General features: G+C 49.6%; 1 protein-coding gene across 1 annotated transcript in view; it reads right to left on the bottom strand.

Moving 5' to 3' along the window:
* Positions 1–23688, bottom strand: part of LOC148814368 (TNF receptor-associated factor 4-like) — a 38758-nt gene extending 15070 nt beyond the window's left edge. The window contains exon 1 of the mRNA XM_088907027.1: positions 23146–23688. Within this exon, the coding sequence (XP_088763153.1) occupies positions 23146–23288 (143 nt within the window). The 5' untranslated portion in view covers positions 23289–23688. The remainder of the gene's footprint in view (positions 1–23145) is intronic.
* Positions 23689–27879: the final 4191 nt, after the last annotated feature.

The raw sequence follows: 27879 nt of genomic DNA, 5'->3' as shown, positions 1-27879 counted from the left end.
CAGAACTGAAACGAACACCCTTTGCTGGCAACAATGTTGGTTTTTTGGGGGGAGGGGGGTTAGAAATTTAAAAGAAAAAAATGCTAACCCTTTTCCCTTCGAGATTCCAGTTAAACGGAACAGTCCAGGTACATGGGAGAGAAACGGGCCCACCCACCCCTTCCGGAATGAATCCCTGCTGGATTTGCGTCTTCCTGACACCCGGCCTCCCCGGGGAGCGCCGGGAGAAAACCGGAATCGCGTTTCATCTCGGCGGGAGTCCCCTTAATCTGAAAATCCGGCTTGACGTTTCCGTCTCCTGCTCCTGCACGGAGCCCCGGCCCGCCCCTGGGATAACGGGGCTGTGTCCTGACGGCGCCGGCGGGAGAGCCAGACGGGGAGCCCCAGTCCCCCACACCTCTCCTACAGGACCCCAGGACCCCAGCTCCTGCCCCCTGCTTCCAGCACACACTTACTTCTCTTTTCCCCACTGTACATCTCCATAGAGAAGAGATGTACAGTGGGGCAGAGAAGAGATCACAGAAGAGAAGACCTTTCATTTCACCCAGGGCAGCGGTCTGCCTCCCCATCTGTAACAGTGGCTTGAACCAGGCTGGTTCTCTTGAGCCTCCCTTTTCCAGAGTACGACAGAGGGACCCGTCAAGGAACAGCACAGGCTGCAGGCGCTCTCCCAGCTCCCAGGCACTACAGCACCCGAAACCTCTTGACCCAAGAGACGCTCTCTGCTCTAGACGCAGGGAGAAGTGGCCCATCCAGAGTCACCGCCCCCCTCAATTCTTCAGATTCAGCCCTGAACTGCCACTCCATTAGCTCAGCTGATGAAGAGCTGACCCGAACTCTGCCTCCTACAAACCACGGCCCCCACACACACACACACACACACACACACACAACCCCCATCCTTCCGAAAACCAGCAGGATAACCTTAATAAGCACTGCTGCGTTCAAATTCCGGGAGAGTGTCAGGGAAAGGATACCATCCTAAAGGCACTGATCTTCCTCTCACCTTGTTTTGTTTTAAAACCAGCTGCACCAAAAATAGGAGGGACGGAGGGAGAGACACAGGAGAAGCTGATGCCACAAGGCCTAAAAGTCCCAGGCTGCTTCACATGTGGCTCACAGCTGCCGAGCTCTGAAGAGCACTGCCGGTTTGGGGATTCCTGGGCTGGGCAGTGGAATGATCCGAGGAATCAGGTCCACAAGAGTTCTCAAAGGCTCAGGGAGAACGCCTCCGGCAGCGGTGGAAGAGCTTTGAGATTCCCGGCTCTGTGACTGAGGGACTGGTGTGTGTGTGTGGGGACAGGCAATCCAAAACCACACAAACAAATTGACAAGAACAAACACGAGCGTGTGCCTGCCGACGCTTTGCTCCCTGGGCTCGGAGACGTCCCCCAGCGAACCTCTGGAGTTCACGGGGGCGAGATCCCAGGGAAAGGCGATTGGATTTGCAACAATCCCCACCGCCACCCGGAAAACAGGAAGAGCTGGAGGAGGGTTTGCAGGATTGCAGATAAGGCAGGGCTGCGGGACCTGGCCACCATCTCCCAGTCCCATTGGAATAAACGCGCGCAGTCTTGAAACAAAGAGAGAACGCAGTGAGGGGGTACCCAAGGCTTCAGAAAGTGGTCCCCGATAGCTTGATAGGTCTCAAGTACAGTGCAGGGCATGATGCAGATGGTCAAGCAGCGGTCTGATATTTCAACGAAAAGCCGAAGCTACAAGATAACCGCTCACTTCCAGGGGTTTGTGCTCATTTTCATGCGGCAGGGCTCTGCAGCCTTGAAGCTGCCCTGCCAGGAAGTCGGGCATCTTTTTTCCCCCCTGCCAGTTCTTCAAGTGATCGGTGCTCTTGACATTTGTGAATGCGCGCCAACTGTAAACCTGTTCGCGCAGCCCTGCCGCGCTAAAAGGTTAGCAAAATACCATTCCACCTGCAAATGCCAGCGTGCTTAGGACCACAACGCAGACACAGCGCTAAAAGGTTATCGTTAATTAATTGTGAAAAAATACTCCTAGAATTAGCTGTAGTTTTAAAAGCGCTCGCCCACTCAGAAGCTGAGTTGACGCTATGAAACAAAAGGGCTTTTTTTCTCGTGGAAATCAGACTCCTGAATTCTGCCACGGGTTATTAAAATAAAAAGACATTTTAGGGAAGAGAGAAAAATGGAATGAGGCGCGGAAGAGCTGGAATTCACAGCCGGAGCTTGTGCTGCGAGCCCGCGATGCCAACAGGTCTGGGCAAACAGCCCTTGCTCTCGGGACAGGCACGGAGAAGGCGAGGCGTTAGTAAAATGCCGCACCCCGCTATTTCACTGCACCCCCTTAAACCCCTTGCTCCCTGAGCTGCCTGGAGAGAGAGTGCCACCTACAGGCAGGGTCTGACAGTGAGGCGGGTTGGGGGAACAGCCCCAGTCCTAAGACAATACAGGTTTGAGAAAACCCAGCTGCAAAAAAAGACACACAAAGCCTTTCCTACTGCTACAGGTCACTCAATGCTTTTCATTCAGCTTTTATTCCAGTTTAGCTCGTAGCACCTTAGCCTGTAGCACCGGTGCGGTAGCTCTGTGGCTCAGGATCTGCGCCTGCGGCTGGAAGGTTGCCGGTTCGAATCCCGCGGCCGGCAGAGGAATCCTACTCCATTGAGTCCCTGAGAAAGGCCCCAACTGCTCCAGGGGCGCTGTATAAATATCTGACCCCGCGCTCTGACCCCCAGCTTCTCTCCCTGTCTGTGTGTCTCATGGAGAGCAAGCTGGGCTATGCAAAAAGACAAATTCCTAATGCAAGAAATTGAATATGGCCAATAACGTGATCTTATCTTAAATCTATGGCCAACTGCCCCTGCATCAGTGAAATCAGCGTTCGGCCCCTGAATGACTCCCTGCCGTCAGCTCATCCACAATAGCATGCCTTTTTTTAACGGAAGGACAGTTCCACAGGACGGTTATTGATGTTTTGTCTCTCACTTCACCCGACACGCAGCTGCAGAGAGCCCTGTTTCAGTCGGTGCAGGTTGAGGGTGAAAAGAGTAGAGAGGTTTCACTGCACACATTCTTCTGTAGCCCTAAAACGTTCCACATTTTTTTCTTAGTTATCCAAATTCCTAGAAAGGGTCATGCGTGGCCTCGGCGGTCCGGTGTGTGCCATGAACTGCTCGCCTACACAGTCCCCAGAGCCTGGGCATCACTCAAACGTGGGGCAGCTGCAGGCTGCGGCTGCGACAGAGCAGCTGGCGCAGCTGGCGCAGCTGGCGCAGACACAGAGCATGGCTGCAGACCGCCGGCCGTGTGCTGAACAGAAGGATGCCCCTGCTCCTACGAGCTGCAGCCTGGCGCTCCCAGTCGCCCCGATTCTCCTGAAACCTGGGATCAAGACGGCATCAGGAAAGGAGCTGCCATTGGACAGAATCCCCCCCACCACCACCACCGCCCCGCTACCCCACCCCCAGTGCCACTGAACATCTGGGATGCCTTAACTGGCCACCCTGGATGGGTTTTCAGTCTGCTTTTCACAGCACATGGGAGTGTTAACAGTCTGCATTCAAGTAATATCATATCCAGCACCGCACCACATTACAAAGGCTACAAAACCACTGACTGGGAAGCCTATAGACAGAATATATAATATTGCATGTATGTTTAATCATGAGGCTCTCAAATGCAAAACATTAGCTATATAGCACAAGTAATCAGAGCAAGAGAAACCTAGAGGAAGGTACTTTCCACAACTTGTGCACATCTCTGTCAATCTCTGCCTTTAGAATGCTTAAGCAATGCTTAAGCAAATGGAAGTGAAATGCAAGTGGAATGAAACCACAGCAGGTCACAGAAGGTCTCAGGACATTCACCAGAAGGCACAGGGTCAGTGGCGTTCCTGCAAGGCCTGGCAACTTCAGAGTGGTTCTTCTGTAGGGTAATTATAGACAGCACGTCGGGCACACGTGTGCATGTAGAAAAGGTAAGCAAGCCCACCCTGCCAGTAAAGCCAGTGATGTGCTTTGTTTCTCTCCTGGCAAGTGCCCACCCAGGCACAGAGTCACCTGAGCTCCCCACGCTTTCAAAAAGGAAAGGGAGAATTATGAAAGGCACGTACTGCGAAACATCAAGTCCGCGCACGCAGCCCTGTCCTGAAGGTAAATGCATTACAGGGGCACCGAGAGAGGAGCATGCAAATCTAGTGTTTTGCTCAGCGATCCTGCACGCTAAGCAACACCATCACAGCGTCTGCCCTGCAGGTGTCTCCCCGAAGCCGCAGAACGTATTTTTCCCGGAACTCAACCAGTAGACGTCAGAAACATAACAAGAGGCATGAAGAAAAACAGGCATGTTGTGCAATACAGAGCATGGGAATAAGGCACTGGCCTCTTTAACACCGCACACTGCTGCTGGCAACAAGAGCAGCTCCTCCGACCTTCAGATCTTCATAAATCCGAAGCTCTGTTGCTTCTGGTCCAGTCAGCCCTTCCACAGGTAACCCTGAGCCGGTGGCCACCTGCCCTATCACAGGCACATTTATCGAATGGGTTTGGAAAAAAACGTTTTTTAAAAAAGTCTTTGCTTTTGTGGGGGCTGCAGTTTCATAGATACTGCACTCATTTCAGGGCACTCAAACCCCAAAACACAACCCCTCTTATCTGTGCCACTGGTCTTCTAGCCATTCCTAGGCTCTGCTGTGCCCAACTGTTGCCACGGCCACAGCGCAGCTCCAGGGATCAGATCAAGCGCTCGGCTCGCGGGCAGACAGCTCAGTGTGGCAGCTCCCCAGACTGCGGGCGTGTGGACCGTCATGGGTAAGTCTCCTCTTACAAGAGTCAAGGCGGGCAGAGTTGAGATGGGCACAGAAATCTGGCTGGCAAGAGAGGAGAGGTGCCTTATCACCCCAACAGAGCAGCGAAAAGTGCCAGCCACCCAGGGCTAACTGCTTATGACTCCCTCCTGCAACTTCGGTCTTGCTTTCCAAATAAGAGAAGTGGGAGGGAAAACGCCTTTTCAAAGGCGGATGGTATCGATCATCCAACTTTGAAGGAGCGCGTCGAAGGCGGCCATGTGCGCAATCCGCAAGACGAAGCCACAGCGGGTATGAGCTCTTCTCTCCCACAGGAACACGCCAGGGAGGCAGCTCTGCGTTGTCTCCGGTGCAGTGCACGAGCGTCGTGTCTTCAAACGGAGGAGAGGCAAACAATACCGCCTTTGATACTGCAGCAGCCTCGCTGTTTGCTGTCTGCTGGTAAGTGGTTCGAAGGATCTTCGAAGCTAAAGAATTGACTGTTTACAAAAGAGCTCGTCTTAAAAGCACGGGGCTCTTTCATTTTTGAAAAACGCAGGCTTTAGCTCAGCTGGTTTTCAGGATGGATCCCTGCACACTCATGGAGCTCTTGACCCTCATTAGCGCACTTAAAAAGAAGCCCTTAAGACTGCAACAGTGGAAACGCCATAAATATTACATGAGCACACATCTGGAGCTCATCAACACTTCTACAGGTTTGAGAGAACAACTCATGGGGACTCTTTCATCTATTTTACAGTGCAAGGCAGGGACTCAAAGCTACTATATCTGCAAGAATGTGGGAAATGCTAATTTCTTCTTTCTAAGCTACATCTACAACAGAGTCATTGCTCCTCTGATGCCTTGAACTCAGCAGTTATACCCTTACAAAGGGGAAACAATAATGGGGGAAAAAAAGCAGTAATGAATGCACAGATTCTATATTTCTGTCTGGAGAGAGGAAACAAGCTTTTCTCCTTGCACATTTTTGCTTTCGATTCTTGCTTGTGCTTTTGGTGAACGATAAAGAAAGAAACTGCTTAGGCAGTACCTTGGTTCTGAAGAGATGGTACAGATCACAGCTGCCCTGACTCCAAAAAATAAATTGATTTTATTTGCAAGCTTCCTTTGGTTTAGAAAACGTGCTTTGCTTTCCTCATGTGGACCCATTTCCTGACAGGATCTAAACTTTTCTAAAGTCAGAACTGTAAGTACTCTACCATTGCAATCGGATTGATTTTCTGGATGCGTTATAGCCACCTTGCATAAGACAAATCCTACAGTAACAAGGGAAGTGTGGAGTAGTGATCAGAGCCAGAGAGGTTGTGCGTTCAAAGTGCCTCAGATGGTCACTGCTGTTATACCCCTGGGGAAAATGCTTTACTCAGACTGGGACACTGACGCACTTCAGCTGTCTGAACAGGCACAAATATATTTGCTTGCAATAAAAGGCCAACAAATCTGATCAATAATACTGGGTAGTACTGAGATTCCTAACCAGTGATTAACAATCACAGGAAGTTAATCTACTCACTGTACACAGCAGCAGCAGTAACTGGCAAACAGTAACTGTTTGAAGCAGCAAACTTCCTTCTGTGATTTCATTGAGCAGGCAGGAGTGGGACAGGATAGTGTTAACAAGGGCGCTGGGAAACCAAACCATTTCCTTGCATCTGTGTAGCACTTTTCAGGCTGCAGGACCCCCGAAGACCCACTTCATCCAGAGCAGACCAGAGGAGGAGCGAGGTCCGATTGTACAGGGCCTGAGCAGAACTCAGCCAAGACTGAGGATAACACTCCTACTCTTGCCAACAGTGCCATGGGATTTTTAATAGCCAAGCAGTCAAGACCTCTGTTGAAGGACTCATCCAAACACAGCACCTCCTACAGCAGGGTCTCTGGTCACTGCACTGGAGTGTTGATAATGTGTCTCAAACAGAAGACTCATTAAAAATAACCTGAGCCCAACACAGGCCCACAACCCTCCAGGAACACGCAATAAGTACTCAGCTTAATGCTTTCCTGTTGCCCTCCAGCAGTGCAGAGGAGCACAGGCTGCTCTCCGAGACCGACAGCCTCGTGCCACAGTCACGACTTCACGCCATCCTCCTCAGGGACGAGGTCATAAAAGCAAGCTCATCAACGCACTCGGCGCTTAAGAGAACTGCAGGATTACCGGTGAGGCGATTAAGCCCAGCATTCTGTCTGTCACTGACCTGTCGAGTTCAGGCTCATCTCTCAATACCTCACACTCGCTGGGAGCACGTTTCCCCCCGAGCCACAGCCCAGCGCACGCCCCTCCTGCAGAAGCCACGCTGAGCACATTTTACACTCGTTTACTCTTTCTGTTGCTCCAGCAGACTCGTGGCAGATGGCATTATTTCCCGTTCACCGAGACCGAGAGAGAGAGGAAAAAAAACTAGGGAGACTCGCATTTTGCCCCGAAGAGCAACTTTATGAGGGAAAAAAAAAAGGAATAGTTTCTTCTCAGGGCTGCAATATTTCCCCTTCGAAAAGAGTCAACCTCTCCCTTTCCCCTCCCAACACTATACCCGAACCCAGCTAAACAAGGGAAATCTCTCCCATCGGCCCAGCAGAGGAGCTTACAGGGTCTCAGGGTGAGCAAATCCCAGCACAATCACCAATGGGATCAGAGGAGGCTTAGGAGCACCCATGGCATTTCATATCTTTCACAAATAACACAGACACACCCCCCCCTCGGAGCCAAACAATAAGAGGAGGTGTTAGGTTTCTGCCTTTTCTAAAGACAGTGACCCCCATCTAACAAGATTGAGCCCCCCCCCCCCGCCGCACGGTGCCCTCACAGCTAATCCACAGGGCGGGCACCCAAAGACTGGGGCAGGCGTGGAGCTCTTCGCCAACTCCGTGCGGCTTATCTGCCGCAGAGGCAGCAGGTGGGCTAGCCCGATAATCCCTGCGCCGAATTACTTATTACAGGCAACACTGCCGCTCGGCGCCATCTGCCGACTTCGCCCGGTGGAGTCCGAGACAGAGACCGACCTGCTCTCCTGGGTGCGCAGCTCCGGTCCGGTACCAGCGAGCACACAGCACAGGCACTGAGCCCTGCGGTCTGTCCTCAGCACAAAGGGCATGAGTGAAGAGCACTAGTAAAGCAGGCAGAGAGCTCAGAGTACTGAAGTCCTAGGCAGCGACTGCTCTCAGGTCACTCTGACCTGCTCTTTACTCTCTTGACTCTGCTGTGGGCATTTGATAATAATAATAATAATAATAATAATAATTTTTAAGCGTCATACTGACAGCACAAGAACTCCAAAATCTACAAATGCAGCACAGCACTGCTTTGGGGAGGTGGATTAAATGGGTACAAAGGATGAGAGGAAACTCCCTTCTGTCTACTTTGTACCTCCAGCCAGAAAGGTGAACATAGACACCTCGCTACCTTGTAAATCACTCCCCATGTCAGAACGCGTTGCTGCTCAAGCCATTGGACTTCAGCGTCCCTGGTGGTTCTCTCTGTACGTTGCAGCGAAGTTCAGGGATCTTTTCTCTAATTTCTGGAGAAATGCTTGATGTCATCATATCAAATACTGGCAGACAACAGTCTAACCCAGCGTCACGCCAGGCGTAGGGTGTGGAGTCAGAGAGCAAAGAGGTTCTGTGATTTTGTAGGCGCAAAGAAAAGCTTATTTTATAGGGGTTTAATGATTTTGACAGGTCTGAGGAGAAGACTGTTTAACTGCAGCTGCATGGTGATGCCACCCTCTTGAAGCAAGATTGAAGAACCATTTATTAAAGAGGTCTATGGACAGAATCAGGCCCAGTGGGTCTTCTGAAGGGTCAAAGCAGGTCACGATGGCGTGCAGGAATGCTGCCACAGTATTCAGGTGAGGCCGCCTCTTCCAGCTTGTCTCAATCTGCTGGTGGCTAGAATGCCCTGAAGTAAAATATTAAGCTTCAGTTTGTCGTCTCCCCCAGACGCCAAGGGGCAGTCCTCTTCTGTGCACGGGGTCATAAAATATTCCAACCGCCGAGTGGCAGAGCTCTCATGACTCTCTAGAACCTAATTAAAAGAGGAGCTCTTCGGGATAACTGGACACAGGCTGCTCTGTAGGGCCTGTCTGTCTCTGTCTGCTTGCCTGCCTGCTGTTCCTAAAACAGTTCAAGCCCCTCTCCCGCTTCTCGTTAGCGGCTCCATCTCAAAGGCACTGTGCGCTATTTGTCACCAGTTCGGCATACGAATGGAGCCCAGAGCTGTTAGCGCCATCACACATGACAATCCCCCCCTCCCCCCTGTGAAGACACCCAATGGGCTGGGAGTTCTAACTGGTATCCCATGATTCAGTGACGTTTTAGGCCTACAAACGCCACAGAAAGGAAGTTGCTTTCAACACCATTAATCCAGTGGAAAGCAACAACAATTACAACCAGCGTAGGAGACAAATGGATTTTTTTTATAGCTGCAACACCGAGGACAGATTGATAGGATACTGGTGACAGCTTCCTGTGCCTATTGATTGGGTTGCAGCTACATATCCTGCTCCTGGTCAATTCTGCTCCTTCTTATCAGTGAGGCTTGCCCGTATAGACAAGCTGTTTCAACACTTGGCAAGGTGTAACTGGAGAGACCTGGTAAACTGAGAGGGCTGCAGCGAACCGTGGGCCTCAGCAGGAATGACAGTCCAGGCAAAGCGCAGCCCCATGGACGGCGTGGCAAGGAACCCCATCCAACCTGGGGAGAACATGCAAACTCCCCACAGACAGAACCAGATGTTGAAGCCGTAACCTAGGAATTGGGAATGACGGTGCCACCCTGCTGCAGACACACGATACTGTCAAAAAAAAACCCCATGACAACACTGAACAAGCTTTTGCGTATCTCTGTGACAAAGCCCAGCCAGCTTTTAACAAATTCAAAAAGCCACAGCTTCCGGTGAGAACACTGAAATGATCAAAATCAGTGAAAAGAACAGCATGAGTTAGACATGGCGTTATGTAATGACCTACTTTGCTGTATAATTACACAGGACATTACATTTTTCTCAATGACTCAAACCCTAGGGGAAAAAAAAAACCCTTTCCACAATAGCAGAAACTTTTGATGGCTCTCTCAGCAAGGTTGGGAAAAATAAGAGCCGTCAGACCTCCTGCAACACCAGTGGCAATGCCATGCACAACATCCCGCACACACTGGTAATTCAGCCTCTGTCTGAAGCCCTGTATCTGTTGCTGTTCGGCATCAGGTGAGCAACAGGGCTCTGCGTGCCTGTGATGGTTTCTAGCACGCTGCCCCTGGGACCCGATGGAAAAGCTGAACCCCGCTGTCCTAATTCCACCAGCTCAACAGGGTTTTTCACAAAGCACAGTTTCGGAAGCCCTTGAAAAGACGGAGCTTTGGCAAACACCGGGAGACCCACGCAAACGTCCCCTCGCCTTCCGCCTGCACTCCTCTGCCTAAAAAAAGGCATGAAGCCTTCGTTTGTCCCTCCTTATCGCTCACATCATCTGCACACTGCACAGCTCGGGGGAAAACCGCAGGGTCGAAGAGGTGAGTCCTCATGCGCGCTGCGTCATTAAATCTCGCGTGGGGGGCTGGGGAGAACAGAGGACGTTGACATTTCTGCTGGGTCCCGAGCCGATCGCCTCCTCCCTGCTTATTCTAGATGCGCCCACCTTTCAAGGAACAGTTCTGCCTGGGAGAGACGAGGAGGAGAGGAAACCTGGATCCCCCAGAGGAGGGCTTTGTTCCCGGCTCTGAACACCACCAGGCAGCTCCACGCTGTCGGCGTGACTGTCCCAGCCATGAGTCATCCGTCACGGCGCACACAACCACACAGGCCTGCGTCAGGCAGGGCCCCTAGACCAGGATGACTCACGCACCTTCAAAGACGGAGGGAAAAATGCATCTTGCGCTTTCATATGTGCCTTATTTTTTTTTTTAAAAGAATCCCTCTGTCTCATTCTTGTCCTCTCTCTCCCACTACGAACAAACTACAATCTGTTCTTCCCTGCTGTTTGGCAAGAGCGTTCGCCCACAGGGTATTTGTATCGAGCTCTCCCAGGGTGCAAGAGAAAGAGGAAACTGCAGACTGTAGGGCTTCCCTGTTTGCATTAACAGATCCCGGGGAGCAGAGCAGACACTGCACTGTGGCTGATCTGACAGATCCGGAGATTATGGACTTTCACTTCAGGGAGGGGAATGGGCGGAGATGTTTGGGCTGGGCAGGGAAGAGAGGTGAGCTGTGAGTAAGAAGGGTGGGACCCCAGCCTGTTGCGCACAGGCACAGGGGTGGGGGGGTGCAGAAATACTAAGGGAGCGTCTGTAAAGATGCACACCTGGGCACAGAACGAAAAGCAGGAGTCAGCCCAGCCCTTGTATCAGATGCAGAGCCGGGGGAAAAGCAACACTCCAGCACTGATAGACCGGCTGCCGTTCCCCCCTGGAACAGAGGAGGGCTCGTGCTTCAGGAGACAGAGCGAACGGTTTCAGAGCTCAGTCTCAAGCGTGCTCAGCAGCGGGCCAGCCCCAAGGTGAGCCTGTAGCCCGTGCGGAGGAAAATGTCGATAAGCAGTGTTCATTTCCATTCCGAGAACGTGCTCCCTCTTCGTCTTATCAGATTTCATCAGAAATTGAGAAGGAACAGAGATAAGAACAGCAAGGCGAAACTGCACTGTTTATCTTGCTTTGTTTTCGGTGGAAGGACAAGTGACGCCCGTTTACTGCCAACAAGCAGCTCAGATCCTGTCCTTCCAGCATTGCCAGAAGGGTCACAGTCTTCAGATGTGCCTTCAGGTGTCTCATTTGCGTTTCAAAGCCATGCACCCCGCCCGAGGTCAGAGTTCAACAGCCTTTGGGTTGTTGTAACAAGGGGAGCGTGGGCAATTGGAAAACACAGCGCTTTCCACTACATTGATCTGGCTGAAGGTTTGACCCAAAGCAGCTTTCATTTGCCACCACTTGGGTAACTTTACTGGAGCACTTTGGGTACAATGGCTCGTGTCCCACCTGAGGTTTGAGCCCACAACCTTGCAGTTATAAATCCAGAACCCATGTCTACTGTGCCACACCCATTAATTGCCATCTTTCCATCTACCCCTCATCAGAACTGACTGGCGAGATAATGAATTATCAGCCTTAAGAATGAGCATCTGCATCAGGCCCTACATTTGTAGTACCAGTGCATGGCATGTCCTTTCACAGGCCCTACACTGGAGCAATTGACTTTGCAGGAGGGCATGACAATTGCACCTGGCGTAACAGATAAAAGCCACCGCCTTGTGCGTCTCAGCCCAGGGACTGAGCCCTGGGTGAGAGAGAGAGAGCTATCGGCACCTTGCAATCCAGCCAGACTCGACAATTCCCTGCCCTGACATGGTGTCCCTACCTTTTAGAATGGCTGCCAACCAGCTTCGCCCATGGTCTGCACTGGGAGGGTCACTGGGATGGAACCTCTCCCTTCTGCAGCCCTGCTTATAACCTCCTCACTTTTCACACCATTCGTCTTTCTGACTGGCCAAATTGGGGAGTCCCATATTGCTCAGGGTGCAGTACAGATTACAAATTCAACAGGCCAAACGTTGAAATGTGGTCATGCAAGAGGCACCGGCCCCGGTTCTTCTGTAAAACGACGAGCAAAAAAAAATATTATTATTTAATAATAACAAAATTTAGGGATGCAAAACTCTCTAAGTATGGAGCTTTCCCATTAAGCCTGCCTTTAAAGAGTGCACAGTAACACCGAGAGCTGCCTGCATGCAAACTCTGACAGACAAAACACTTTCCCCTGCACAACAATGAATTATGCATTGGGCCATGTGTCTGAGTAAGTCACATTTACTAATCTGCAGTCTGTCTTCACTGAGATTTATAACAGTTCTGAGAACTGAGAACGGAGACTTCAGATCCATCTGTTACTGTGATGCACTTAAATGTTGGCTGGGAAGACGTATTGATGTATGAGGTGCGGAGGGAATGCAGATTGAAGCATGGGGAACGGTCAGTAGAGAAGCCCTCTGAGACACACAGGACGGGCTTTAAAGAGATGGGCAGGAGGACCTGGAGAGGAAGGAAGTGAAACGCTGAGACTTCTCCCCAGAATCAAACGGCCTTGTGCAGTTTTTTAAAAAACAAAATAATACTGGGGCAAGCACATTTGCGTCTCTTAGGGGTTTAACTATTCTTCACACTGCTCCAACACCTGTTCCTCCTAGAAAGAGGGTCTTTCACTTGAACAGGTGCCTTGTGCTGGCCGGAAAACTCCCCCCCCCACCCCCTTTCCCCTCTACCCAGGCAGCTGCTCTCTATTGAGACCCCCAGACACAGATTCCTCAGATGCCTGGGTGTCAGCTCTGCGACGGGAGCTCTTTTCAGGACTGCAGACCCCTCCTCCTCTCCTCTCTCCATCAACAAGGACACGCCCATCTTCCCCTTGAAGATGTGCCAGATTTTCCTCTCCACAGCTGTCCGGTGCCATTCCCAGAAGCGCCGATTTCCTGCACGCGCGAGGGACAGGCTCACAGGAGGGGCAGGAGGAAGATCTCCGCGTGGAAGTACCCGCGATTGGAGGGATAGGGCCGCCGTGCAAGCAGCCGGGGTGCAACCCAGACAGATCGGAGCAAAGTCCATCAACAGGGCAGAGGATTCGCGACAGAAGACCGAGCAGACAAAAAAGGAGAAGTCCAGATAATGACCCCTACAGAGCACACGCCAGACCTCCAAGAGCAGCGAGAGGGACAGCGCATTTCTTTCTGGGACTCGTGGGACAAAGCAGTGTGTCAACAGTGCTCATTTCTTCAATCAGCGCACTGTCTCAGGTGCTCTAGCAATAGGCATGAAGGAGCTTGGGAATGCGCTGTATACATGTCCTGTATAAACGCTCTGGTTGACAGACAGATTTTGGAAGCAGCCAGCGATCTGACTGGCCCCCCGTGCATCCTACGAGTTGACGGTACTTCACTGCATAGCTGGAATAGTTCCTTTTGTTTCTGCACTACGGGGTGCAAGTTCAGTCTGTATGGACCGCTCTCCTCGCCATCTATAAAACCTCTTCAGCCTTCGACCAACAGACTTGTCCCGGCGCCTAACCCAAAAACGGCTTTGCAATGCATTTCCCCCCCCCCCCCCCAGTTACAAACATACGTTTATACAAAAACCAGCCGTTTCAAAGAAGCACAGCTTTGATGAGAGCACCCACACTGAGACTGTGTGTGCCCAGCCAGAGTGAGTAGCACTAAATAGCTTATCATAGTGCAGCTCCTAAAACCAAACTTTGGCAATCGAAGACCCGAGAGCTGTCCAATTCCACTTTTTCCCACTGCGTTATCCTACATGCAAATAGCACGGAAGCTAATGAGATTCTGAAAGTTAAGGGCTTTGTGAATCCAACTAAGAGACCTTACAGTTTAGACATGTCAGGACAGACTAACTAAGCTGAGATAAGACAAAGGAAACAAACAGCACAGTTCTGGAGGTAGGCAGGCAGTTTGCCCTCTTTCCCACAGCCTGCCGCTACACTAAGTGTGCAGGTGCGTGGAGCGAGGGGACGCTATAACATGATGTCACCGGCACAGCTGGATTTCCACAGACCCCACTCTTCCTCCCCCGCCTTCCTGGGCTGCTGCAAAACGACAACAATGATGTCACTCGGAGAGCAGCTGCCAGACTTCAGTATAAAAGCGCTGCTGTCTCTGTGGAGGGGACAGCAGATTCGCTTCTTCAGAACCTGCATCGCGCTCGAAAGCCACACTTCTTTTTTTACAAAAGTAACTCGCCGTTGTCTTTAATTACAGATGAAAAGATAATTGCAGACTTATTAATTCTGGAATTTGTCCTGATTTTTCTGCTCATCCGTCGTACCTACTAATTACTCAGGCAAACCGATTAACATAACCGCCACGGATAAATAAAAGCACCCTGTCATGAATAATTCTCCGAGTACATCAGTATCTGCTGGTGGATCCCTCTCCTGCATGTTCACAATATAAACTCCCTTTCACCCTGTTCTCCAAGCATATGAACTTTCCAGTGAACTCCAATGTTGCTTCCACAGGTCAAATGCATACCCAAGGGCAATTCCTTTGTGTGATTCCTGGATTTCTTGTTTTCTTTCCATGTCAAAGACCAGAATTAGCTCACCTGTATCCCCTAATTACCGTGTCTTACAGCATGACAAAGAACCTTCTGGAAACAAGCAGAGACATTAAATTGCCAGCTTTTGTCCCACTGACGTTTTGTGGCCCCTTTGGTTTTGGAACAATTAAGTCATTTCCTTTTCTCACAAGAGAAAAAGGGACATCATCTAGAATGCAAAGCCCTTTCCTGCTGCAAGGAAATGCAAAAGTGCAGGTACGAGGCAGGAGGGGAGAAGGCTACTCGACCGGCTGCAGTAACCTGTTTTTGAAAGAGTACAAAGTCTACAGAACAGCTCTCCCTCCCCCCCACCCCAGATCAGGCTAAAATCACAAAATCTGTTCAGTGCCTCACGAAGCCCCATTTTTCAAATTCTGCTCTTCTTTTCTCCTGAGCACGAGACGGGTTCCAAGAGTCAGACAGCAAGCTGGCACGGGCCAGAGTGCGGTCTTTCAAAGAAAGAAACGCACAACAATAATTCCCATTGAAGAACCCAAGACCCAAAGACCAGGAGGGCAGGTCCAGAAGACCAGGGAGGGTGGGAAGTAACAGTATGGCTTCAACTTGCTTCCAGGCAGATCCGATGCCCTTTTTTCCCCGAATGTGTATGGATTACAGATATGCAGAGCACATGTCAGCCCTGCAGCAAGCGAGAGCATTGGATTTTCATCAAAAGCATTTTGCATTCAGTCATTCAGCTGCTGGGATCCCCGAGCTGGTTGCTGGCCTGGCTGTCCATCCGCTTTCCTTCAACAGGATTGCAGCATTCTGGTTAAACACCTGTAATAATAATCAATACTTCCTTACACTCATATAGCGCTTTTCTGGACACTCCACTCAAAGCGCTTTACAGGTAACGGGGATCCCCTCCACCACCACCAGTGTGCAGCCCCACCTGGATGATGCACCAGTACTCTCCCCACACACCAGCTCTCAGTGGGGAGGAGAGCAGAGTGATGAAGAAAGTTCAGAGATGGGGATTATTAGGAGGCCATGACTGGTAAAGGCCAGGGGGAAATATGGCCAGGACACCGGGGTTACACCCCTACTCTTTTCGACAATAAAGAGTTTTATGTCTCATCCAAAGGACGGTGCCTTTTTACATTAGAGTGTCCCCGTCACTATACTGGGGCATTGGGACCCACACAGACCACAGGGTGAGCGCCCCCTACTGGTTCCTCTAATATCTCTTACAGCAGCAACCTTAGTTTTTCCCAGGACATCTCCCATCCAGGTACTGACCAGGCTCACAGCTGCTTGTAACCTTAAACAGCACTAATGGTCCATCAGCCCGCCCCACCCTTAGGCTTGTGGGGTTTATATATCAAGAAGCTCCACTGTGGGGTGTTCACTGCCCTGTGGGTCACTTGCCCGGTCCCCTTACCTTCCATTTCCTGTTTCAAGCAGTCGTGACTGCTAGGCAAAGTGCTTTTTTTAAGGAAAGAGCGCATCAAGCAAATGAACCACAGGTTATGGGAGAGACAGTGCCTTTATCAGTTGGCTGTTTCACTGTGCACAGATGCTCACACTGCAACCTAAAACAGGCGATTTCTATCATACAGCGGAACACTGCTGCTTTCATAAGGAATGCATATACTTGGAACCCACACGCATAAAGCACTAAACCTTTTGCTCCAGCAGCATAAAAAAACCTACTGTCGGTTTCTGGCATGATAACAAATGAGTATTCTGATGCCCTTCCTCAGCACATAAATAAGTAAACAGATACACAAGATCATTCACACCCTTCATAACAGAGGTAGTGGTTCAGAGGTACTGCGCTGTGCCAAAGTTAGCCTGGCTCTTACACGGCTCTGGGCACTGTGGCGTCTGCCTCATTTATCTCCTGATGAGGCAGTTTTGCTGTCTCGCAGGCCAAAGTAACTCCACTCTGCGATCTCCAATAAATTACCCGGACAAAGGACAGAAGTCAATTCATTCGGCTTTAATGGAGAGAGATGCAATTTGCCCCCGATCCCCTCTGCCAGTGAAAGACCAACAGCTCTTTATCTCTCCTCCATCGGAGCAACCATCAATCACTCCCTTTCTGCTCCCAAATTCTTCCTTCCTTCGCAATAAACCCTTTGTGTGCTGGCCGGGAGAATCACTTCATAATGGACAGAGGGGAGGAAGTGGTAGGAAGGGGGTGCTGGTGGGGGGGGGGGGGGGGGTGGACGACTACATTTCGGTGAGACAGCAGAATGGAGCCCCAGTACAGACGCCGGGCTTCTGAAGCATCACAACGAAAGACATGAGGCAGACAAGGCGCTCGTTAAAGGGAAGGATGGAACAGACTGGCTTACCCAGTGGGGAAAGGTAAGCAACAGCATTCTGGGGTCGCCCGTTCAACTTTTGGGGGTTCTCCGCGACGGGCAAAAGACGACAACAAAAAAAAAACAATGAAGAAACCGGATGGAAGTATCGCTCCCCCACAGGACATCCTCCGCTCCTGGAGACCAGAGGCGAGAGGCGAGAGACACAGCGCAGGACCTCCAGCTTTCAATCCACAACAGCTGAAGACCCCAGGAAAAGGGGTAAACTGGCCTCAAATCAGGTTTAATGAGACCAGTTTAAACCTTTTTCACTTCTTTAGCTACAAATGATTGGAAGGATCCTCTAACAGTCTGCAGTGTAGCCAATTAGGACCCTGACTGGGAAACCCTAGTTCAGCACAACCCATTCATTTTATTGGGACTTGGCTGTTACTGTAGAATCTACTGTACTCTACCTACTTTATACAGCTCACACATAACCTAGCCCTGACCTTAGTCTCCCTCCCTGAACAGCCAACATCACCCATGACCCTGCTCCCCAGTGTCATGGAATCACCCACTGGAAATGACTGCACAGACCCATGCAGTCACCTCGATTCGTCTCTCGTTATGGAAAATCGCCTCGATTGCATCACCTCAATACCTGGCCACCTCCCAGCACCTCCAGAGTCTTTTACGGAAGGTTATATGCCAAGTATCACACTTAATAATTATAACCAGCAGAATTAGTCAGTTGGCAGTTTGGCTCATCCACAAATGACTTGCAGAAACTATGCATCAGCAACCGCAGTTCTATAGTCAATAATAACAGGATTTTGGTTTTACACCTCTATATATATATGAAGGAAATGATTAATTCACTCATGGTAAATGAAGCACATAATCCTATCCTGATCAGCGGAGCTTTGCATCTCTCGGAAACAAAGGAGCACTACAGCAATATGGGATTTTTTCGGCAAATATCCAGAGGTCCCATTCGCTCCCAGCAATTGCAAGAGCCAATAAAAACCTGGGGCGACAGTATACCCCCAACCTGACACGCATGCGAGAGCAACAGCTCTTGACAAAACCCGGCAACGGATCTTTTAAGACGACGGATCGGAGAAAAAGCAACTCGTTAAGCTGGTCTATTGACAAAAAGTTTCAATTCTTGGCCAATCGACTGCCGAGGCGAGCAAGATGGGGGCAACGGACCTCTTTCAGCCCGTAACCTTCCTCGCATTCCGAGAACAGGAAAGGTGGAGCAGAGACAAAGGGAGATGGAATGGCGCATGACCCCGATTTGTCACGCAGGATCGAGACATGATGACATTTTACACAAATGCTCGGTGATTCAGAATTCTGTTTCTTTTTTTCCCCCAGTTATTCTTAAACAATAACTTGTGGGTGGATCCGAGACTCGGAGACAACAACCTGCTTCGGCGCTCCCCAGGACGGCAAGCCCGGACTCATCGCTGGCTGCTCTCGCTACTACAAGGATGAGCCACTTCTTCCTCGTCTCTTAATCCCTCCTTGGACCACTCCGGTCCCCGCAGAACAACCGCAGGCTGGTGATCACCTGACACAAGATAACGGTGCTCATCCGAGCTGCAGGGATGTTATTGCGTGAATATTAGTGCCAGATGTTTCACGCTAGAAAGCAGAGCAGGCGCAACCAACTTTAAAGTCAAAGTTGCCTGGAAGTTTACATCAGCATGACTCAGCTAGAATGGACCGGTATATAGATTCATCTTTCAGGCCACAGCTATCCTAGGTTGTGGGTTTTTTTTCCCCCAGAGCAAGCAGTCGCTATTCACAGAAAAGACGTTTTGTGCATTTCAAGTCAAAGTTGCCTGCAAGTTTACATCAGCATGACTCAGCTAGATTGGACCGGTATATAGATTCATCTTTCAGGCCACAGCTATCCTAGGTTGTGGGTTTTTTTTCCCCCAGAGCAAGCAGTCGCTATTCACAGAAAAGATGTTTTGTGCATTTCGTAGGGGGTTCTATTTCAACACAGTATTCATTTTTAAACATAAATAGTCACTTGAATATAGGATAGCTGTTTGGAATATTTATTGAAGCATCTGGACGTGGTTTTTTCCAGCACTCCACAAACGGGATGAGTATGTGTTCTGTGGCTGGCTGCGATTATAAACCACCCGCTGCATTCAGACTAGAGCATTCAACTCCCGAGCACAGCTGGGACTCTGAAGATCCCTTCAATCTCTGCTCTCACTCTCCGATCGGGCATTCAGCCCCATACCACTGTCCCACAGCTCCAGGACTGGGGCTGGGTGGGCATTCCGAGTCCCGAAGCAGGTAGTGTTGCCATCAGCACTGCAGCAGAAGCCTCACTGTGCCTTATACAGCGAACAGCATCCTGCTCATATAAACGCCAGATTAAAACCCGCCACCCGCACCAATCAGAGTCTCTCCGCTCTCCTCTAGAACAGCACAGGCACTAGGGACAGAACTCCCAGCTGTTCTGTCTTCACCAGTGATGCTGGAGGTGAAATTTCACCACCCGTCACGCGGCCTCCTCTCTGCCCGGAGGCGCAGGCTGCCGCCCGCGGCCGGGGGAGGCAGAGCAAGGAGAGAAACACGACAGCAGATTCCTAGCAGCGATAAGTCCAGCCGAGGGCCAGATAAGATGAACTAAATGTCAACAAACAACCGAGATAGCCAATCGGGTTGCGCTTTTTGCTCCTGTGTCTTTCCAGCGATGGAAACCGCTTTCAGTTGCTAACTTAACCCCTGGTGAAATCTGACCACTTAGCGCACAGGTCGAGATCTCCACGTGTACAGTAAACAACCCTTTCCCTTGATCTTAAAAGCAGGCTTTCCTTTCCTGAAACTAACCTTCGAAGAAGTAAATGTCCAGTACCTATCTAGATAAATAATTACCCGATAAGATTTTTTTTTACCGAGACAGGTATAGGATGTGTCTGAAGAGCTTTCCGCTGATGAGAACTCAAAGCGTTCGCTTTATTGTGAATTGAAAGAAGCAGTTAGAGAAAGGATGGATGTCAGCAGTCTGTTATTCTGAGCGCCAGTGACAGCACCATCCCTAGACAGCCATGCCGGGCATCAGCGCTGGATATACAACAATGCCTTGCATGAGGTGTGTATTGCAAACGAGGAGCACACTTCCCCCCTTCACCTGGGCTGCCGATCGGGGCTCAGGTGGGGGCACAGAGCAGTGCGTCTGCCCTGCGGGGCTCCACTCCTGCAGCGACTGGGACTGACTGTGGCAGGGGAAATACTGACAGCCGCCTCTTCTGCTCCCTGACCTGCAATAAAGGCACAATCTCTCTAATCCCTCTGGGCTGCAAACCCCCAGCTGCAGCAGACCCACGGCAAAGCCCGTGACAATGACGTTAGGGTCTCTTCGGTCTCCGTGAAGAATGCAACCCCTTCTGCGCAGAGGAACCGCGCCTCATCACTCCAATTTACGAGCCTACCAGAGTCCAAAATTGCTCCAAAGGACAAGCCATTCTCACACTGCTTCCTGGCCCCCAAATCACACTCACCTCTGCCCTGCCCCCCCAACCCCAAAACAGGAAACAAACTCCCCCTTGTTGTCCACATCTTCATTAGTCAGGACTGCCCAGTGCTCAGAGCTAGCTTTTTTCCCCCTCTGTGTAACTCTTGTTTTTAATTTACTGTTGCTGGACTGGTGGGTTTTAATCACCTTCTGGAGGTGCTAAAAGAACCGCCTTGATCCTCTTTACCAGAATGCTTCCCAGTTCATTCCTGGCTGATATCTTACCAGTTTATGGAACCGTAAAGCTAGGAAGGTAAAACGGTGACAACCACCTCATGAGGGGAAAGTACAGGAGAAAGCGCTTTGTGCTGGTGCTGGCTGAAAAACAGATGTTTATACAAAAGGTGAATATAATCATTTTAGAGGCTGTAGCACTGCAAGCAGGTCTAAAGTAAAAAAACAAAAACAGCAATGAGGACTTTCAGAAACAAAACAAATGCCAAAAACCTATTAACTGCTGAAGGGAAAACCCCAGCTCACAAGCAATTCCCACCTGACTGAGGAAATTTACATTAAGGTTTCAATGCCTTTTCACTAAACTTCAAATACTGTATAGCTATTTTGTGAATTTCACTCAGAGCTATTGTAATCATTGTGATCTCCGTCCCAGCAAAAGCAAAGCACACCGGGCTATTTGAATACATGAAACCCAGGAACAGGATTTAGACCTTATTTGCATTTTATTTAAAGAGCCTTGAAACCAGTTGTCATTTTAAAAAAAAAGTGTTAGCACTTAATACAGTAGTGCAAACAGATGGGATACTACCAAACGTGGGGCAGAGTGTATCAGGCCAGAACAGCGACTGGTGCCTGTTGCTACATTCCCCTGATTATACAAGCACTGGAATGTCTGGGGCTTTCTATTGATAACATCTGCAGGAATAAAAGCAGAATTCCCAGGCATGGAAAATGTCTCTTCAGCACGAAGGGAAAATGCAAACGGATGGGTATTTTTTTTTCCAGCGGCGGGGCACGGAGAAAGCAGGGGTGCCCCCGGAGAAGGCAGGGGTGAGAGAGCAGCGTGACAGCGCTCACATAATCACCGGGCTTCCCTCCCGCTTGAGCTCGGGGGTGACTTCGCGTGACCGACCGTCTCCCGAGTCTATACAAACATATTCCTCCACACAAAACAAACCTGAATCAGCAGAACCGGCTCCCCAGCGCCAGCGCAGCCGACCACGACCCCACGAAAACGGACCACTTGTCAAGAGCGAGTGGGCAGCAGCCCCATAACGTTTTAACGGGTCACCTGTCGTCACCTCTGAAAAGCACAGGCCTCGCTGCTTTCGTGCTCGACAACGAAGCCCCACAAGGATTACCACGCACAGGTACAGTCCAGTCAGCAAAAAAATAAATAAATAAAATGACAGCGCTTAATTGTATTTTTCATGCTTGTTGTGAGTGGGCGGACGCCAGTAAGCCCTCACACGACTTCCGAGTTTCCGGAGAGAGACCGGCGCTGGCAGTCAAACACTGCGATTACCATCGTCCTACTCCAGCTATAAAAAGGCAGAGCACGGGAGCGGAGCGCAGTCAATAGAACCCACTCAATACTAATTAGCACACCGTGTTCAGTTCATCTTAATCAGGCCATTTTTAAATATCATGTGCGCGTTTTTTTTTTAACATACGCTCTTCACACACCCCAGGTTAGAAGATGCTTTAGGATTGTCTACTGCTTTCCCCGAGTCCCACTCGACTAGAGCAATCGGAATGCCAGAGGTGGAGGGGGGAAGCACGAATGGCTGATTCAGCGAATAGCATTTCTTTCTAAACCTGGACGATCTCGCAGCCAGGAGCCCCGGCTGCGTCGGTGAGTTTCGGTTTCTGTAGCAATTCAAAGAACGCAGCGCCCTACCTGCCGCAGGTAAACACGGAGCTCACGGAGCCACGCCTTCGCCGGCCGAGAGGAGACGCTCCCTCCGCGGACAGACTCCGTCGCGAACAATGTCAGCTGCTCTTTTATTTAGAGCTCCGCGAAGGACAATACGAGAAAACAAAGTATTTATGCATTTTTGCAATTGTACAGGTTCCGTTTACAGCGAAGCAACTCCGACGCACACGGCTGCCCTGTTGCGATCTTTTGGACTTGACTGTTTGAAGTTCCAAAGGTTCTCTACAAAAATTGGAAGTTGCGCCCTGTGGGCTACTGTATATACACCCTGTCTTCGCCATTTCGCACCTGACATGAAACGACTGAGTAACATCCCGACATGTAAAGTGTACATTTATTAAACCAAGTATCGGTTTGTGTACAATCCGGACGAACACGGGAGATCGCTTTTTTTCCCCACACAGCGCCGCGTCCAAGAAACGCCACCCTACCACATAACAATAAAGCAGAACTGGCTCTTTGTTTTTTTGTCCTCCAGTTCAGTATTTTTTTAAAATCAAATCTCTCGCCTCCGTAATTTAAAATTGATTGAAACCGACAAAGACCATCCCCTGGCTTCTAAAAACAGAACGCGTGCCCTTACCTCAGGAACTCCTGGAGACAGGTATCGCAGAACCGGTGTCCGCAGGTAGATACCTGCACGGGTTCTCGCATGGCTTTATTACACAGAGGGCACTGGAACCGCCTCTTCGGCTTCTCCAGAAACTTGTAGTCGAAGCCCGGCATCGCTGCTAGAATATTGATTCACCCGGACGAGATCGAAAGTTTTTTTCAGCGATCTCCAAGGCACAAGCTGACCGTAAACAAAACCGGCGACAGGTACCGATGTCCGTCACCCTGCGCCTCCCGGCAGCCGAAGTCCACACGGGGGGGGGGGGGGGGGGGGAGACGGGTCCTTTTTCTCTCTGGCACCGGGTTTCTGGAGACGAGAAGGGCAACTCGTCCGGTCCGGTTCGGGCAGCGATTCTCTCTCAGGGATTTATTAGGCGGCTCTGCGCGTTGAGTCCCTGTCAGAGCCGCACACGGAGATACAGTAGGTGAAGGCGCCGGAGAACTGGGGATTAACTACTGTGCCAAGGGCACGGAGTACGACCCGCCTCCTCGGTTCCGCGGCCACACCGTAACTGCCTGCCGGAGCTGAGCTGCTCGACACGTCCCATCTGCTTAACATCCACCGAGACCCGCCCACCCGCCTCTGCGGGAGGAGCTCCGACCCTTCTTTTGACACGGCTTCCCGGCTCTCGTCTTTGTGCAGCACGGCTGCCGGGTCCTAGAGCCGACCGAGATCCGGTCCCCGCGCCTCGTCGCTGACAGCCCCCACCCCGCTCCACCGACACATGCACAAGCACGGCTTGAGCCTGCAGGTTTCTGTTTGTGCTTTCGTAACCGTCTCCCCTTTCTTAGTGTGTATGTGTGCGGTACTGTCGTGAATTGTTTCCATATTCGTTACACTCAATGCATGGATATCAATTATTGTTTAATGTGCGCGCACAAATCCATGCCTGTGGAAGCAGCACAGTTTTATAAGCTGCATACATTTTTTTTTCCCCCACTTCCACAAACCCACACTCCCGAATGTTCTGATATACATGAATTACGAATCAGTCTCTGTCGGTTTCTTTTGCACAGAAGCAGAAAAAAAAATCGAAAGCCTATAAAAAACACCCCAAGGACCGAGTCATTTACTGGGAAAAGGTCTCCCCCGTGTGGAGAAGCGCTCAAGAGCGGGGTTTTTTTTTACTGCGAGGATGAGTGCGACTCTGCCCGTTTCCGATTCCTTTACCTGTCGTGTGTTGATCACGCCACAGTGTCGGACCAGGGACACCAGCTCGCTCACTGTGCGCCTTTGCCAGAACTCGGGGGCTGTGAGCGACAGCAGGCCGCTCGGTTTGCAAATGAGCCCCCGCATACCTCCCGATCATTGCTCCAGTGTTTCATCATCGCTCTCTGACCTAGTGTACAGTATGTTACACGAAGAACAGTCGTGCTGCTCGCTGCCAACTTAGAAAGCATCACTTTAAACAAAGAGATCTCGAACAATATATTTTTGGCTACTTGTTAAAAACAAGTTTTAGTGATCATGTCTAGTTTACATAATTAACAATATTGTGTCAGAATTTGAGACAAAAGCCCTGCTTCAGCTCTCTATTATTATCTATATTAGTCATATTTATTAGTAATACATATTTTATAACACGTTATTTGTATATAGGTTATCATCAATAATATAAATAATGATAGCATTAATAAATATCCAGAAGTTAGGGAAATTGCATTACAGTTGAAAATAAATAAATTAAAGCTGCTGTACATTGTAATACGGTTCTCTAAATCACCGTAGAAACTCCCCGGAGTGTTTCTGAAACACAATGGTTACAGATGATCCCGATCAGTTACGGCAGTGCCCGCTGTTCTGTGACTGGCTGAAGCTTTTTCTGCGCTACAAACAGAAAGACAAGTTCTGCTGGCGCTACCAAACAAACGAGTATTTAATAACGCAATCGTTTAAAGGCACTAATAATTACGCTTTTATGCAATTAACTAATTAAGGCTACCGAGACACTATATATATAGAGCTTTTTTTTCTTCCTTCCAGTCTTCAATTTCATAAACGGTCTCCTCTCACGTCCCCTGAATCGAACCTGTTTGTCATTTTCTGCAGACTAGCTCATTATCTTCTTCCATAGATCAGAGATCGCGCAAACGGTAATTTCATTCCGAAAGAACACGACTTATGAACCGCGGAAAGCTGAGCGGCTGCGAAATTGAGAAATTGTTTTATGATGGCTTGCAGGGATCTGACAGAAAATGAATACTCGACCCTCTCCCCCCTCCTACTCCCCCATCCCCGGTTCCGAGCTCCTGCGATTGTCTCCTTGTCTCTCGAGCTGCTGAATTGCAGAAAACCTGCTGAAGACAAGGCAGAAACCCAGAGACTAGAGCCACCTTCACCAGGCTTGAAGACGGAAATACGTCACTGCTCCGCCTGATGACGGCATAGTCAGAATCGCGGGCAGTCGATGGGGTATTAGGAAAATGTGTGAATAATAAAATAAGCGGAAAAACCAGTATTATATTTTGGGAAGCACTAAAAAACACCTATGAAGCGTTAGTGATTAAGACTTAAAATTGATGTTCTATTCACTCATTTAAAGTAAAACTGTGACGAACAGATTGAGGATGATTAAAACAAGGGTTTGGAAGTATCCCAGCCTCCCTGAGACCCCATTCCAAACTTGAAGCAGGATAAGGATAGAGTAGATCAGAGCCACGTCACCAAGGAGCTCCTGATGAGAGGAATGCAGTGACAGCAGGTGGGATACCCAGACACTCCAACACCGGGAATGATAATGTGCGATCATTTTCTCGTCTGAACATTGTGCATCACAATATAATCCCAAACCTCTCCTCATCTTCCATTCCTTAGGGAACATGGCAACCTTATGTTCTTCAATGGGTGCCACTACTTAGTACTACTATTACTTATTATAATAATTCCTCACACTTATACAGCGCTTTTCTGGACACTCCACTCAAAGCGCTTTACAGGTAATGGGGATCCCCTCCACCACCACCAGTGTGCAGCCCCACCTGGATGATGCACCAGTACTCTCCCCACACACCAGCTCTCAGTGGGGAGGAGAGCAGACTGATGAAGCCAGTTCAGAGATGGGGATTATTAGGAGGCCATGATTGGTAAAGGCCAGGGGGAAATTTGGCCAGGACACTGGGGTAACACCCCTACTCTTTTCAGAAACACCCTTGGATTTTTAATGACCACAGAGAGTCAGGACCTCGGTTTTACGTCTCATCCGAAGGACGGCGCCTGTTTACAGTATAGTGTCCCCGTCACTATACAGGGGCATTAGGACCCACATGGACTGCAGGGTGAGCACCCCCTGCTGGACCCACTAACACCTCTTCCAGCAGGGTAAACCAAAACTTTTTTCTCTTTAACCTCTCCTTAGTTTTTCCCAGGAGGTCTCCCATCCAGGTACTGACCAGACTCACACCTGCTGAGCTCCAGTGGGCTGCCAGCTGGGAGTTGCAGGGTGACATGCCTGCAGGCTACTATCCGTAAACCATAACAGAAATAAACTATAACAGACCACAAACCTTAACAGAAATACAGAGTGAACAAAGACAGAGCAAGGAGAAGGAGTAGCGAGTCTCTTTCTTAAAATCTTCCTCGCTTAGTTTCAGTGGTGCCAGAAAGGGACAGAAAGAACCCAGGTGACTCCTCAGCCAAACTGTTTAGTTTCAGACAGAGCCTTCCAGAGCCCTGTCACCACCATCAGCCCTGCACGTCCCAGGTCACGGTAGATGCATTCATCCCCTGCTTTACACAAGTGGTTCAAAAGTCAATATTGACTCTTGCTGTGGCCCCTACATCTGCCCGGCACTTTGTTTTCAGGAGCACAGTTATTTACTTTCCTAGCACAGAGCATTCAAGGCAGCACAACACTGTAACCCCTCTAGGATCAGGCAGGAGGTCAAGCAAACCCAATCTGGTGCCCAGTGCACATTACCCATGACTCCTTTTCAATGATCCTCCTGGACGTCAACAATGGAGAAATGTTTCGAGAGCTATCAAGACAAATGTGTAAAATGTACACCATTCCTGCTGTGTTTTGTTCTATTTGTTTTTACAATGATTTTAAACATTTTGGTGTGAGGGGACACCTACTGTACAGTGTCTAAGAGTATGAATGAACTCTATATAAGAGTACAAATTATTTTATGCATTGTGATGGGAGTCCGCTGTGATAGTTGTTTGCTCCCTCACTGCAGGATGAAGGGAAACCCTGGATTATTTGCTACTAAAGCAAAGGTCAATGATTAAACAGCCTTCACTGAGAGTAATACAATAACCATCATTTTTCTTTTGAGTTTTCAGTTTGAGCTAAACTTTGAAATCCTTTTGAGCACACAGTATTGATTAACACCTGGTCAAATGTTTTAGTATTTTTCCGAAAGGCACTTGGGAAAAATGTTCTGTTTTCTCAGATGCTTGGGTGCTTGCCTTCAAACGATCTTCAATACTCCTACAATGTTGAGTCTCATTTTTCAAGGCATGTGGAAAAAAGCACATAAGATCCCAGTTGAAGGCAAACTATGAAAAGCTTCTGATGTAGCTTAGCTACAGCAACAGTTTCAAAGGAGAAACCTGGGCTTTTGCTGCCACTTGCTTGAATTGATTTGATCTTTCCTCACAACACCACCTTAAAAATAATGATAACGGATTAACGTTGGTCTGCAGGCTTGATTACATTTTTTTTAAAGCAGAATTTCCATTTCCTCCAAAAAACAACAGGAG

This window comes from Atractosteus spatula, chromosome 27, assembly GCF_055471065.1.
Source record: "Atractosteus spatula isolate fAtrSpa1 chromosome 27, fAtrSpa1.hap1, whole genome shotgun sequence".
In the NCBI taxonomy this organism is placed as follows: Eukaryota; Metazoa; Chordata; class Actinopteri; order Semionotiformes; family Lepisosteidae; genus Atractosteus; species Atractosteus spatula.
The sequence above is the reverse complement of the archived record's forward strand: the minus strand, read 5'-3'. Positions and strand labels throughout refer to the sequence as shown.